Raw genomic sequence first — 13105 nt, 5'->3', positions numbered from 1 at the left:
TTACATTACAACATACAGTGTGCAGGGTTATCAAAACCGCGCGCACACGTAGTATCCGACACAAGAGCGAAAGCGTCTCAGCATCTCGTCAAACACCGTATGTCATCATCGAGGCTTACCTGCATCTGTGGATCTACGATTCGCTAGCACTCTGAATCACCGAAAGTTTCCATTCCAAGCACGATTGACTTTACAGAGCCTTTTGATGACCCTCTGTAGTAAGTCAGTAGAATCCGCGAAGGTTAGCATGAGGCGTTTGCGCCTGCTCCATCATTGCAATAACTATCATGATTTCGCAACTCACGCATCTCTATCTCTTTCACCTCACCTCGCTCCTAATCCCAACCCTCGCACGCAGCTGTAAACCAATCTGCCGCAGGCAGACGTCCACGAATTTCCTGTCCTAGCACATTTTCACCCACCACTTAAAAACTGCGTTTTTGAAAGGGTTGGGAGTGTTAGTTTCCACCATTCAACGACACACGCAAACAATGCATTCAGTCATCTCGTCCTGTCTTTGATCCAACAGATTACTAAACACCGAGCATTAATCCCCTAGCATTTCTATGGTAAACTCAACTTGAAGATTAAAACGAGGGAAAAAAAACCTCCCGAAAGCCATCGCCTTGAGTTTTACAACACCACGTGTTTCCAAGACAAGGCTCGATCAGTCAGTGTTGCTTGCACCACGAATAAAATTCGCATTCCATTAAGCATACGTATAGCACTCTGTCTTAAATGTTCGCGGCAGTTTTACAGCGCGCATGATGTACACTCAAAACACGGAAGGGAGTAAGATGTCCTCTAACGCACTTCCTTTTATAAAAGAGTGCACTAGAGGACAGTTTACACCCATTTTATTCCCATATAGGAGTACTGGTATTTAGAGAGTATTGTCAACACGAGATGCCGAATCGTAGCATTGTTTCAACTGTTGCCCTTGCGTATACCTCGTTCCTGCGAGCAGCGCTTTGCATACGTGACCTAGTGTTCTCGCGGCTACAGCGTTAATTCGATGTCGTCGATGCGCGCCATGTGAATCTCGAGTCGAGGCATGGGAGATAAATGTCGTTCCTTTACAAAAGTCAGCGCGCTCACGCCTACGCCTGTGTACGCATACAATGACACATACGAATCGATACAGAGTGAAATCAATTTCGCTAGCTCTTTAATAATGCATGCGACGCATTTCGCACCTGTAACAGATCACCGCAGCTATATGCGCACGCTTGCGCGAACGTAACACGCTGTCGATTCCCCGCTGTGACGGAATAGAGTACAGGTGTCGGAAAGACGGTCGAGCTTGCCTTCCAAAGCGCACGAACTCACAAGCCGTATAAAGAAAAAAAAAACAGAAGGTTTGCGGTGCATGCTTCCCTCACAAAATGTTCCCAGCTTTCCGTTTTCTACTGAAAAATAAATATTTCTCCATTATTGATCCGTGCTTAGATGTAGGCTGAAGAGAACAGCCGAGTACTCAGATTCTACACTCCAAACAGAGAGGAGTAATAAGGAAATAAGCTGTCCTCTTACTCCCTTTTAGAAAAGAAAATGCACTGGAGGACTGTTTTGACTCCCATATAGGCATATTCGTGCTTGCAGTGTGCAGCTATTCATCTTCCTTTACCTACACTTAATTGGTTCTTAATTATTCCTATTATTTACGTACTCATTTTATGCTGCGCTTTTCTCGAAAAGAAACGGTATAGATGTAAGAGAAGGAAACAAATAAGCACACTGTAAATATATTGACTGTATGTACTATACCGCCACGATTCCATCCAGTATGTGGATTATTGTATGATTTTGACAAACCCGTACGTGAAGAATAAGTAAATATTTCGCGTGTAATTTTCTTATTTGCTCTTTGTAAATATTAAAAGCTCTGTTACCATCTTTCTGAGTAGCTGCGGCGTGCAGCCATATTGAGACTTTCATTTCATATTCCATTCTCCTGGGAAAGGGAGAGGGAACGGAGACGCCGATGCATATGCAACAGCTCGATCTCTCCGCAGCATAAAACTTACAGTAACGACAACAGCAAAAATAACGACACACAACAGAAGAACAAAAGAAAGAAAAAGACTTGGCGCCCCACGGACACTGCATGCAGAGACTTCCGGTACGACTCTCGCTAGCTGACCGACCGACATCTTTCGCGTCGCGCCAACGCACAACTTTGGTCGAGTCACGACTGCCCGCCTGCCGACATCACGACCGCAGTCGCCCCCACGACCACAGCCCCGCCATCCGTCGGTTCTTACGACACTCGTGCGCTTTTGCCGGCGCCGAAGATAAGAACCCGAGAATAAAATGCGAAAAGTGCGCGGCAGCGGAGCACGACACGCGAGTCAATTCCCTGGAACCTGCACCGACAGCGCACGCCTCGGCGACAAGCGATGGCGGCCGTGGTATAGGATTGTTGATACGCGGATAACAGCGCATGCGCAGTACGCCCGATATCGCTCGGCAGTCAGTAAAGATTACCGGTTACAGAATTGATCGAACGGTAGCATTGTTTGACCACTCCGCAAGTGATTACCGGATGCTTACTGAATAGTAAAGCTGACCGAATGTCGATACGTCTCCTGCTCCAACTCAGCTTACGAAGTGCGTGCGGCTGGTTTTTTTTTTTTTTTGTACAAGTTCTGGGTCAACATGGCTTCTGAAATTTTTTTTTATGCATTGCAGTTTGAGCAATATTTCTCTTTTTCTTTTGTAATTCATCACTAATAGAAAAGACAAAAAGAATCAGAATACGAATATTAAGAAATTCCTTATTCGTTCGTCTGCTCAGGTGACCATGCCTTCGATCACGCACTAGTCAACAGCAACAGATAATATCCGACTTCTGATTTGTTGCCCGTAAAGCCCGCGATGAATATTTATAAGCTATTACGTTAACCTGTACGCTGATTCGTTGCACTCGTTTCAAAGGCGAGCACCACTTGTTCGATAATTATTCAATTCTGCCCATTCGGTCGCCCTTTTTCCGATCGCTTCACTGCGCCCCCATATCCGCCAATACAACCCATCTGCATACCGTTCGCGCACGGCCCGTCCACTCCCATCGGATTCTCGAGAAATGCTCCCGCCGCCGCCACAAACGCACGCACGCAAGCGCAACACCAGTCGTGCGCGCGGATTGATATCCCCACACGCCCTGATGGAGCGGCCGTGCGCGCATACACACATGCGCGCGGCGTCCGCGCTACGAACATACAAGCGTGTACACGCACATACAGACAGACGGACGGAACGGCGGCTTCGCAGCCAGCCATCGAGCAAGCCGTGCCTTCGAGGCGGGAGTGGCGGCGTCCGCCGGTATCTAGACCAGGCCGGACGCCCTTGGAGTTTCCGTCGGGTGTGGTCACTACGCCCGGCGGGCCGCTGGATCGGTCGCTTGTTTATGTATGTGCACCACCGTGTTCGGCGCCAACGTGTTCCGCGTTGAGCGCCGGCGCGAGAGAAAGCGTTTTGTAGACCTCCCCCCCCCCCCCCCTCCTCGAATCCTTCTTCCTTCCTTCCGGTACGGCTATCCCTTCTTCTCTTTCTTACACGCTCGTTCCTTCTTCTCGGTCTCGTCTATACTATACCCACCTGCTGCCTCGACAATCCCATGTGGCCGCGTATACCGGTTCGAACTTTTTATTTATGCGCCCGGCTCGGGGCGGCCTCGCTATATCGCTGCTGCCGTCCAGCCTCGACTGGCGAGCCGATGCGGGCCGCCTAAAGCAGCCGCGGATAAAAATGCGCCCGCCACGCCGCGTAGAAAGGGTGTGTGTGTATGTATCCGTGTCTATATGAGCGCAGAGTGTCTGTGTATGCGTATATATATATATCGATCCTCGTTCGCCATATGCCGGAGAACGGAGCGTCTCGTCGTCGCGGAGAGAGAGGAAAAAAAGGAAACCGTTGTTTTCTTTGGGTCTTGCGCTGAGCTCGGTGATCGTAACGACTCGTATATAGGAACGGGGACCGGGCTGCGGCGTAGAAGAGAAGGGGAAAGCGGAGATTATTGCGGCGCTTACGGAGATTAGCTGGATGAGGAGATTAGAAGCGCGCGCCCGAAGGAGCTTCCTTTTGCGGAAGAAACCGCTCCGGGGAACAAAGGGCGTGGGAGCGGGGACTGCAATGCGTGTATTTATAAGTGGTTGCAGCACTGTATATACAGCGTGGCCTGATGTAGCCACGCGTTGTCTGAGAAGGTTGTATGCAGGTAGTCTATATTTAGGCACACGTACGAATAGACAGTCTCTTTGCGTTAGTTTACTAAATGCTACGAGTCAGTAGATTGTCTATGCGCTGACTACAACTAGTTTTTGTGGACGGTCTTAGTGCAGTTGATTACTAGTGGTATTGAATTATGAAGCGTGAAACTTGCTATTTTATCTGTGTGCATAGACAGTTCCTACGCGGTTGATTAGAAAAAAAAAATCAAGAAAGCATATGGTAGTCATTCACGAAATGTTCTACGGAAAAGTTTCATATAAAGCATATGGATATTACGTAGAGCTTTACATACAGTGTCTATAGATTGCCTAAAGGAAATAGAAGTGAATTTCGCTTAGCAGCAACCTGTCGCCCCATGGCGACCAGTCACACAATCAAAATCTACTTGATTCCACGAAAGCAAACTTAGTTGTTGACAAAAAAAAAATAGTAATAAGCACAAACATCTGTGATCCTATGTTCAAACTCGTGGTCACGAGCGGGTGAGGACAGTCGTCCTGCAAGCTGAGGCATACGAGGAGGACGCTATTACTGGCAGCACTAGAGAAGATTAATCGACAACTCAAACAGCGCGAACTCGGAAGGAAAGAGCTAACTATATTTGATAACATGCTAACTTTCTTTCTGTATTTCTTTTTTCGAAGCGTTGAAATGCATTTTACTTTTCTTACTCATGCCATGCTGTCATCTGCCGGAGATTGCCTTGCAAGCCTTCTATAGCTCAGGCAGGCCCTAAACTGTAGCCTGTTTTTTGAAAATAAACAAACGCTTATTATCGCTATTAATAAGTTATTTCTGCAGAAATCCCTAAAGGTGAGATCACGGAGGGATGCTCCTGTAGGCTGTCAAAAGCTCCAAGCATATTTGTTTTACTGACACATAAATGTTTGTACCAGTGTCAGGCAGTTACAGCGTACAATGCGTATACATACCTAGCTCGGCGCTAAAAGTATGTAATTTTTCATCAGCGGCAAATTTCACTGAAAACCACCATATTTCCTAACTGCGCAAAAGCAATCTTTCATTTGGCAACACGAATAATCCGCAGACAAATAGCAATAGTTCAGAAATAATCTATAGTATAGTAGGAAGGAAACCACAAATGTTTCCCGCACTCAAATTGCAACATCTCGAGAACAATGCATAGTATAGTATGAAGGAAACCTCAAAACAAACGGTAATGTTTTCCGGAGGTCGTCGGTTCGAATCCCATCGGTGGCATGTGGTTCTTTTCCTTGTATACTTTCTAATCAATTATCCTTCAGGTAAAAGACTAATTAACTATGATTTGTCACCGATTAACGCCACAAGTAAAAATAAAAACGTTCCCCTATGCTTTCCTACAGGTTCAATGGATATTGGCTTCCTCCATATGAAGGTTCGAACGAGGTCCTCATTTCCTAGTCTTTTTCTGCTCTATATAGCATATTCTAGCTGGACTGCGCGCACATTTATTTTTAGTGCTTGGCGCATGATGGCCTTGGCTGCCTATGTGCCATTAAACCCAACACAACAACATTTATAAGCTTTACTGTACTGGGGCGCCCTTCAAAGGGATTTGCTGTCGTTACAGCCCGTTGAAAGTGCACGATAACCGTTCCATGATTTTGAATTCTTCGAAGCAGTTCCTCAACGGCAACATCGCAGAACAGCGCCAAACACAAGGGGAGAAAATGCGAGCTCCGAATCGGCTCGTCGCATATCGCACATTCGCGCAGATTCTTTCTCTCGTTGAAATCTAAAGGGAGCCGATGCTGCGTTTCCAAAACCGTCGTACAATCTCTGCCAAACACCGCCACCCTAATTCCTGCTGATATTGCTTGCATCGCGGGAGATCTTTTGTTTCGTCAGTCGTCATTATTTTATTTTTCGTTGCGATTTCATTGGAACAGCAAAACTCTATTGTGCACGTATGCTGGTAGTTTTCGTGGTTATTACAATTTCGTTACTCGTCATCTTGGTGTACTGCTTGCAATTTATTCGCTTGCCGACGTAACATTTCCCACCTGTCACGGTGGGTCTGTGGATTTCGTTTCATTTATCGTGCCCTCAAGGTATACACAGTTCCTTGATATATGGCGTTCGGCTGCGGTGCTCAAGGACGCGGACGCAGCGACCGCATTTCGTTGGGGCCGAAATGCAAAACAGCTTGTGCGATGTCAGGCACGTTAAAGAACCCCAGGTGGTCTAAGCTAATCCGGAGCTCTGCACTATACCGCGTCTCTCATAACCAACTGTGCAGCTTTAAAACGTAAAACCCCGCATATCGTATACACACCGATATATAACATTTCCATTACATCACACATGTTAATATGTGTTACTGTTTGCTACCATTGCATGGCCTGACGTTCTTGCACACCACATTAAAAACAATAATGTCGATCCTCGTTAACTAAGGGTGCTCGGAGCAGATAACAAAGTGGTGTAGAGTTTTAACGTTAGTTAAACCGATCACATGTGCGAAAGTATATGCTTGTTCTTCGCATCTTATTACTGGCATCTGCCATGTGCACGCAACCGCGTTTCTCGTTCTTCATCTTCACACCCTCTCTGCACTCGGCTGTAGCTGGCGCAACGCCCTCCTCTCATTGGCAACAGCTGGCGCGACGCCCTGCTCTCATTGGCTACAGCTGACGCAACACCCTCCTCCCATTGGCTGCAGCTGACACAACATCCTCCTCCCATTGGCTGCAGCTGGCGCAACACCCTCCTCCCATTGACTGCAGCTGGCGCTACGCTCCTCCGTACTAACCCCAGTTACTCCGAGACTTCACACGAGATTCTTGGTTGGGTTCGACCTCGTTAAGTAGAGTTTCCGCACTAAAACAGCAATAACCTTGAAACATGCCTACGACATGCCTCGAGTGCGCTATGGACTCCGTGCGCATGCGTGACGCAAGCCATACGCAACGCAGGAAAAGTACACCTAACTATTCAGGAAGCTCTGCGAAGGCGAACGCGGAATAGGCTATCTGCCACGGAAGGCTATCCGTTAAAGAGAGCCGTTCAACGCGCGCTCGGGGGAAATTATGTCACGTATTCTGGATCAACCTTGCGGCCACGCGTGCGTTAGGAGGAAATTATCGCGTACAGGGAAGTAATCTGCGACCGCCCGCGCGTGCATGCGGTTAAGCGGTCGCTTATCGCGACCAGTGTCGCTTCGGTTCAACAGGCGACGCTTTTCTCGGAGTCTGTGCACATGCACATCTTCCGCGTACAGAGCCTCGAACGCACCACCGTGCTTGTCTTTAGAGCCAGCATATAGCGAATGTGGTAATGCGACTGCAAGTATCTCTCACAATTGGTAAAGCTCCGCGGAGGTACGTCAATGACGTCAGAGTGAAACTCATTTCAGTCGGCTAACACCCATCTATACCTGGCAGTGTGTGCTATATCGGGGTTGCTCCTCGCGAGAGCCAGCTCGCATTGGGCATGGCCAGTTCAATATGCTTCGGTATCGTATTTGATTTTCCGGAGTTTAATTAAATTGTCTGTATACGACGCTACTCGATAGTGCATGCTTATACACAAGCTTCCTCCGCCTTGTCGAATCCCGTCGCTGCGGATAAGCGCGGCAGTGTGGGCCCTTACAGTGTCGAGTTCATTGAAGTCGACTCGGCCGGTCGCTTACGTTCGGAGCTTTTTTTCTTTTTCACATATGGTGCAAGATGTATTACTTTTATAACAGCACTTCGTGTCATTGAAATGTGCATGCCTTTTATTTGACGAAATTTAAACCAGCTTAGTTTCAACCAGGATGAGCTGAGCAAAACACTATGCGCTCGACATTTCCGCCCTGCATGCCAGCTTGCAACGCCCTCCGCATCTTTCGATTCTACAGAGGTCCCTAGGAATCGCTTAAGAAACGTCGAACAAAGTGTTTCTGTATTATGAAGATTCATTTGTCGTTCTTTGGTCAAGCTAGCATTGTCAAAAAGCGCAGGACAGGAGAAAGAGTGCCAACGTATGTTTAATCCGGCGGTTGCAGTTGTGTGACAAACAACCTATAGGCACAATTTGATTTTATTGTCACACAAGTAAGTGTTACGTGTCGAAGAGCAATTCAACGTTTTGCAAGCTCAACCAGCAACACTGGCCTGTCATGCACACTTAAAATTTGCGGTACAGAGACGAAAGGCGGCGCCACGAATATGTTGAAATAAACACGCGTTTGAAGTACACATCGTAGCACACTTTTCTCCGTCACTTACGGAAACAAGCGTCAGAATCTGGTGCGCAACCATGCTGGGTTGGACCGTTGCTAGAGGGTGTCTTAGCATCTCCCTTCACGAAAATAGTTTTTCAGTTTCTCGCTTAAAACATGTGCGTGATTAGCTTTAAAATGCTCACCAAAGACATTACAGACAAGTAACATGAACATGCTAAAAAACTCGTCATAAAGTCAGAAGAAAACTCCGCTTTAATCACCAACATGGAACATGGTGGACAATGTACTTTTGAAACATAAGACACTCAGAAGGATATTCGTAAAAAAAGTGAGAATATATTGTGCCGATTCTCATCATGAAAAGGAAAAATTCCGATCCCATAAGATAAACCTAACAAATTCATAGGGGTGCGGCGGAGAGCGTTCGCACTTCGGAAATGTCGATGTTATGTGTAACGCAGTATAGTATGATTTGTTGAGTCGCAACCGGTTTTTCGCTATTGACTGAGACTCAGCCACTTTCAGCAGATCTTTCGGCCCTTGGCCGAGGACTGATAGGTTGAAAACGATGATAAGCGTATTCTCCAGGAATCTCAGTGGAGATAGTAACCTCACTAGTTAAATCGCATTCACAAGAATTCCAGCAGCGCTAGTATGTCATGTGGGCGATGAAGAGGCATGGACAATTCTTGAAAATAGTGAAACAGCAAGTTGCGGCGTGTCCAATACGCCTTGATGTCAGTAGCCATAGATTTAGCGCACTGCCTACGAAAGCGCTTCAGCTGAATGACGACAAGAACACAACGGTTCGTCAGTTTGGGAGCTAAGCATGTCACGTCCCTCTCTATGCGGTAGATGTTGCGACGAGCGGAGCCTCAAGGTTTTTTTTTTTTTTTTTTTTTTTTTTTTTTGAGGGGAGGGGGGGCATGAGGAGACGATGGCGCAAGTAACATCACCTCCACTTGTGGGGAATCCTTTTAAAAATCAGTGTTTTCGAATTATGCCAGCCACCGGTAACTTCCTATGCCTAGCAAATATACAAATCCTTGCATATGGAGCGTTTTAGCTCACAGTGATCAAACACATTCCTGATAGTATAGTTCTATTGCATCTCAGTGCTTCCTTTCCTGGCCTTAAATGCATCTAGTTTTACTTGTTTGCACACACTTTAAACCACTCTAAACGGTATTATTTTCATCTTCGCGGTGTATGCCATGCGGGCAGTAAGAGTCGGGCATGCATCCAAATCACCACTTTCAGATCATGCGCAAGTTGTAGACGCGCACAGTGTCATCGTCGCCCGGTCGTCGAAGCCGTGTGAATGCGAGTTCATGTCCTCTCACTCTGAGAGACAAGTCGGAGCACGACGCAGAGTCATGTGCTCGGCCCCTACACCACTGCAGCCAGCGGAGGCCCGAAACCTATCCCAGCCCACGTTCCCCGTGATATAGGCGCGGTGACCGGTCCTGCCGTCTCACAGCGGCTGCTTTCTTAACCCGTCCAGAGAGGGCACGCGTATGGGCGCCACAATGGCGGGCTGCCCCCACCTGACCAGCACCGGGTATAGGTGCAGCTGAAATCAGTAAGACCGCAAAGACCGTGGACCATCCAACGTCGCTATCTGAAGTAAGGGCCACATCGCTTCATATCTGCGCGCAAAATCTTACGGACTTTCAGCGCGCACGTCTCGCGGAGTCACCAAGAGCGCGTGTCGGTATGCGGGCCGAAAGGGAGCGCTGGCCCGTCTCAGTGGAAAGAGTGTATACATGCTGTGTCCACAGCCTGGGGGACCAACAGTAAAAAAGAACGGGGGGGGGGGGGGGGGACTAAGCGGAGCGCGTGCGGACGCATGCAGATGAGAAGGGGGGCGACGACGGTGGCACGCGGAGCATGCTCGGAGCGGGAGCCAAAGGATGTGTCTCGCGAGCTCCTCCGTCAGGTTCCTCGGGGGCAGGAACGCCGCGGCGGTAGCCGGCCGCTGCCAGGCTTGACCGAGCAGGCCGGCCATTACCCCCAGGTGAGGCTGCACTCACCGTCCATCGGAAGTGGAAGGGCAGCCTCAGTAGGAGCTGCCGGTCCGGGTGCGTCTGCAGCGAGAAGGAGCTGCCGCCGATGAGCGGAGACGTGAGGTTGCCGAAGGTGCACGCTCCCGACAGGTCCACCTGCGCCTGGTACTCCTTGAGGCACAGCCGGAAGTAGGTGTTGCAGCGGCCGGGGCAGCGCGAACCGCAGCAGCCGCCGTCCAGGAGCAGTCCGCCGGGGTTCTCGATGCCCAGCACCTGGAGCTCGAAGAAGCCCGACGCCCGAACCGCGGGCAGCAGCAGCAGGGCCGCGGCCACGAAGCACAACAGGCTGGGGGGCAGCACGACACGGCTGGCCATGGCTAACTGCCGGCCGCGGCGCGAGTGGCACGATCCGAGCCCTGGCCGGCCCACCTGCGGGCAGCACCGCGCACCGTCATCACAGCCGACTGGTCTTCTTCTCAGGTGTCCTCGTCGCGGCAGACAACATCCATGGCCACCGGCGGCGACTACCGCCGCACCACCGTCCGGCGCCCTCGCACCGTCACACACGACCCGCGACACATGCTGCTGCGATGCGGCGTTGTTGCTCCTCCCGCGGCGAGAATCCAGCGCAAGAGTCGTCGTCGTCCCCTCCGTCGTCTCGTTGCTCCCGCCGCCTCGGCCACTCAGGGAGTACACCACCCGACCAACTGGTTGCTGGGGCTCCCGGAGCGTGCATCGGGCTGCTCCTGCTGCTGGGGGCGCGCGTCGTAGCCCCCTCCTCGCCCTCAGAAGCGTCGCCTCCTCTCCCGGCGCCGCCCATGGCTGCTGCCGCTGCTGCTGCTGGGATTCCGTGGCCATTGAAAAAGGCCCCCGCGTGGGGCGGTAGCCGGAGGAGGAGGAGGTGGTGCAAGAAGAAGGGGGCCGACCGGCCCCGACCGGCGCCGGACACCGGCGGGGGGGCTCTCTGCTGCTGCTGCTCGGCGGCGGCACAGGTGCAGGCAGCTCCATCAGCGCTTTTTGCCCCCGTCTGTGAGCAACGCTCCTCTCATCTTCCAATCAGTGCGGCGGCTGCCCTTTCGGCCGCTGTGCCGCCGCGGAATGCGTGTGCCGCGCGCGCTCACCTGAAGCTGCTGCAGCGCACTTGCATCTTCAACCTGTCCCTCCCTCCTCGCTGCCCCTACTATGGTCATTGACGCCGTAACCCCATCGGCGGGCTTACGTCACTGACACTCGCCTCGCCTTATTATCGACCGGACACGCACTTGATGACTCCACTCCCTCGATAGCCCCCCCCCCCCCTTTCTTCTTACTATTTTATTCTCGTTTCCCCGCGTTCTTCGTCTCCGTTGTGTCCCTTCGCCGACACGATCGATGTTAGCTGGGTTAATTAAATTTCCCAGGAAGGACGCGCCGACGGTCGTCGCCTCCTCGGAGACGGGTCCCCACTCATCCGCGGCGCCCCGTGTCGTTTTTGAGCCACGAAAGCTGAACAGCACCACCCGCTAACAGCGGGGGGCGCCCTGGCATCCTGGTGCTCCCTCACTGCTCGACACGCCCGAACAAGAAGGCGCCGCGCGCAGAACGCGCCGGTAATCGGGTGAATACACGCTTCATTTCGAACGCGTTAGCGGGGCTTTCTCGGAGACTGGGAGGTCGCCCCCGTCAGAATCGTCTATGGCCGCGGTAATAACACTTGTGGAAGTGGGGATGTTCATAACGGTGGTACAGATATATCTCTCAATGGATGACGTGTCTTGGAAAGATCCAGTGTCACCCGTGAGCTCAATATCGGATACTCAATGGAGTATGGTTAATTAGAACTTCAGTTTTGGCGGCTTGCAAACCGCCAGTCGGCGCAAAACCATGGTTCCGTCAACACCGAGTGCATTGAAGTTAACTTATTCATACCAAACAATTGTGGACAAAACCATTTTTGAGCGGGACACCGTTTGGAAAGCGGGAAACAATTTTTTTTTTCATATAATGTAAGACTTCACTATAACATTCAATATATCCGCAGATCACCCGACGCCAGTCTTGAATTTTTTTCTTTTAACGTTTTTACTATTATCAAAAGCGTTCCCTATTGGTTTTCTATGGCAGTCTTAACTGCTTCGTGCGAGCGATGGAAACATTTTAAAAGAAAGATTTTGCTACATATCAAAAGAATGGACCATTGCCTTCAATATTTTCATAACAGTATCTTGCAATTTTTTTATTTTCAAAACTTTTGTCCGAGAATGCTGGACTTGAAGAAACTCGTAATTAAAAATAATTTAGCCCGCTTCGAGTTCGAATTATCGAGGATCCTCAAGCGCATATTTCAACGGTAACTTTATCACCGAGATTTTCTGGCATTCGCGGCGTCGTAGTAGTAGGGATTTCGAAAAGAAAAAACCAAAACGCACAAAAGCTCGTCAATTTTAAACTGACCCGGTCAAAAAGGCATCACTTCCATTTGACCCCGGACACCAGCTCGTCGTGCCGAAGCCTTCTTGTCTCTTCAGAGAATCGTTAATATATCATGCCGTTACAGCTAAAGCCTAATCCTAAACCTAATCTGACCAAACCAAACCTACGGTAAACTATCATGAACTTAAGCAGTTATTTCTCAATTGTTAGGTGTTGATTGCTAACGCATCTCTTTAAAACTTAACCTGGCTTAACCTAATCTTAAACGTACCTACGTTATAAC

At 49.7% G+C, this 13105-nt stretch overlaps 1 protein-coding gene across 1 annotated transcript in view; it reads right to left on the bottom strand.

Annotated features, from left to right (window-relative positions):
- Window positions 1–10909, bottom strand: part of Ser (protein serrate) — a 110313-nt gene extending 99404 nt beyond the window's left edge. Inside the window, exon 1 of the mRNA XM_089556655.1 lies at window positions 10438–10909. Coding sequence (XP_089412781.1) covers window positions 10438–10785 — 348 coding nt within the window. The 5' untranslated portion in view covers window positions 10786–10909. The remainder of the gene's footprint in view (window positions 1–10437) is intronic.
- Between the last annotated feature and the right edge of the window lie 2196 nt (window positions 10910–13105).

This window comes from Amblyomma mixtum, chromosome 8 (genome assembly GCF_055824585.1).
Source record: "Amblyomma mixtum isolate Tamu chromosome 8, ASM5582458v1, whole genome shotgun sequence".
Lineage (NCBI taxonomy): Eukaryota > Metazoa > Arthropoda > Arachnida > Ixodida > Ixodidae > Amblyomma > Amblyomma mixtum.
Note: the sequence above shows the minus strand (reverse complement) of the source record. Positions and strands in the feature narration are given on the sequence as shown.